Source organism: Monopterus albus, unplaced genomic scaffold (genome assembly GCF_001952655.1).
Source record: "Monopterus albus unplaced genomic scaffold, M_albus_1.0 scaffold87.1, whole genome shotgun sequence".
Taxonomy (NCBI): Eukaryota; Metazoa; Chordata; class Actinopteri; order Synbranchiformes; family Synbranchidae; genus Monopterus; species Monopterus albus.
This window is the reverse complement of record NW_018127967.1, coordinates 1,386,711-1,388,757: the sequence shown is the minus strand read 5'-3', so window position 1 is coordinate 1,388,757 and position 2,047 is coordinate 1,386,711. Positions and strand designations below refer to the sequence as shown.

At 41.0% G+C, this 2,047-nt stretch overlaps 1 protein-coding gene across 1 annotated transcript in view; it reads right to left on the bottom strand.

Annotated features, from left to right (window-relative positions):
* The window catches only part of tm9sf2 (transmembrane 9 superfamily member 2), a 16,808-nt gene extending 14,768 nt beyond the window's left edge, over positions 1-2,040 (bottom strand). Inside the window, exons 1-2 of the mRNA XM_020607600.1 lie at positions 1,907-2,040; positions 827-894 (exon numbers count right to left, since the gene is read on the bottom strand). Coding sequence (XP_020463256.1) covers positions 827-894; positions 1,907-2,020 — 182 coding nt within the window. The 5' untranslated portion in view covers positions 2,021-2,040. The remainder of the gene's footprint in view (positions 1-826; positions 895-1,906) is intronic.
* Between the last annotated feature and the right edge of the window lie 7 nt (positions 2,041-2,047).

The following is a 2,047-nucleotide window of genomic DNA, read 5'->3' as shown; positions in this document are numbered from 1 at the left end:
TTTTAGCATATGGCTGCAATATAACAAAGAGTGAAAAATTTAAGGGGGTCTGAATACTTTCCGTACACACTGTATATATGTATAGACAAACACACACACACACACACACACACACACACGTAAAATTTAGAATGTTCTACAAACTAAAAAAATCGTCCTATTAGTCTATTTTGGATTAATAAATGTACTGTAGTGAGGAAGGGATGCTGCATTTTTTTTATTTAATGGGTAAAATAAAACATTAGAAACTCCCATACACTGTTACTTAGGCTGTAATATTTATATGCATGATCAAAGCACCACAGAAATCATTTTGGTGACTAGGATCCCCTAGACCAGTGGTTCCCAACCTTTTTTCTTGGAGCCCCAAAATACTTGTATGCAAGAAAAGCTGAGCCCCCAGTGTTCTTTGGCACTCTACAAAGGGGGGCTGGACCCCAGGTTGGGAACCATGGACCTAGACCATACACCACCAACAAAAACAAAAAAAAAATGGTATTCTTGCAAAGCCCAAGTACAAATAACATTTTACTGAATTCCAAATAAATAACAACTTTGGAAAATCCTTATAAATATAAGCAAGAAATCAATATTCCTACTGTACCCTCTTCACAGTCCAAAACACTGTCCAAGGAATAGGTCTGACTTCTTACCAATAACTCAAAGGCAACTTTAAACTGCAACAATAATAATTTTTTGAATGCTTCAACAAGAATGAGCAACAGAAAAGAAGCTGGTTGTGCAGCTTGAAGTAATAAGGTAAAAAGGGATGAAATAAAAAAAATCTTTAAAGAAACAACAGACACATTGGTACAGTGCTACTTACGCTGTATATTCAAAAGGCAGAACAGATTCCACTGAATCCAGCCTGTTCACAAACAGCTCAATGGTCGGCTATAAGGAAACAAACCAAACAGACACATATTAGGAAGACAGCAGTTATGCTCCAATCAGGCTTTTATCATGTCATCAAAACTGATTTTCTTTTTAACACCTGTTGAGAGGATTCTGTTACATTTCAACAAGTCAACAGCAGTGTGACATTTCCATAAGCAATGCTGTGGATGATCAGTAAGCAAAGGGGGGTTTCCTGTTTGTTTCTTTGTGTGTGAGAGATTTGGGTGAACTGATCCTTTCCAGTAACTCCTAAATCCACGTGACTCCTTTTCTCAGCACTGTAAATGGTCTTATATTTGCATAGTTCTTTTCTATGCATTGCCCATTCACACTCGCAAGCGTGTGCGCGCACACACCAGTGATATCACCGGGAGCAATTTGGAGTTCAGTGTCTTGCTCAAGGATACTTCGACATGTAGACTGGGGAAGCCGGGAATCAAACCGCCGACCTCGCGGTTAGGAGACGACCCGCTCTACCTCCTGAGTCACAGTCGTCAAAGTAAACCATGAAAAACAGGATAAATGCCTAATAAATTTCTAGGCACCATACATGCCGCAGTGATGACTTGTTTTCTGTTATAGTGCCAGCATGGTCCACCGGTAACTCCAAGGGAACCAGAATAAGTTTAACTTGCTTCGCGAGACAGGGCCCGGGATTAATGTTGACACTGTAACTCAACAATTTGGGATTACTCCTACAGTCTGCCAATGCCTGTAATGAACTTCATATCCACATTAAGGAAATTACTTGAGGCATTTAGCGTTAAACAGCTAACGTTAGCTTGCTATCACGTTACTGTGTCTATCATCTTTGCAGTTTGTTTCATTTGGCCACCGTTAGCTAGCTGGCTAACTGGCTAGCTGGCTCACATCAGAGGTGTTTATAAAGAACTAACTTAGTTCACTTAATGTATCTTGTCTGTTTACTGGATGTGCTATGTTAGCTATTCGGTTATTTTGTTATAACACCTGGTAGCCATAGAGGCGATGGCTGACATATCTTGTTTACCTTGCAGTCTGGAACTTGGTTTTTTCCAGACTCACAGAAGCTGACGGGCGCTAGACCCGGAAGGTAGAAGCCGGCCGCTTGAGCCAGCAGCGCAGCCACAAGCAGCCACAGCATCGTCTTTACCCCGACCAAGCTTCCCTC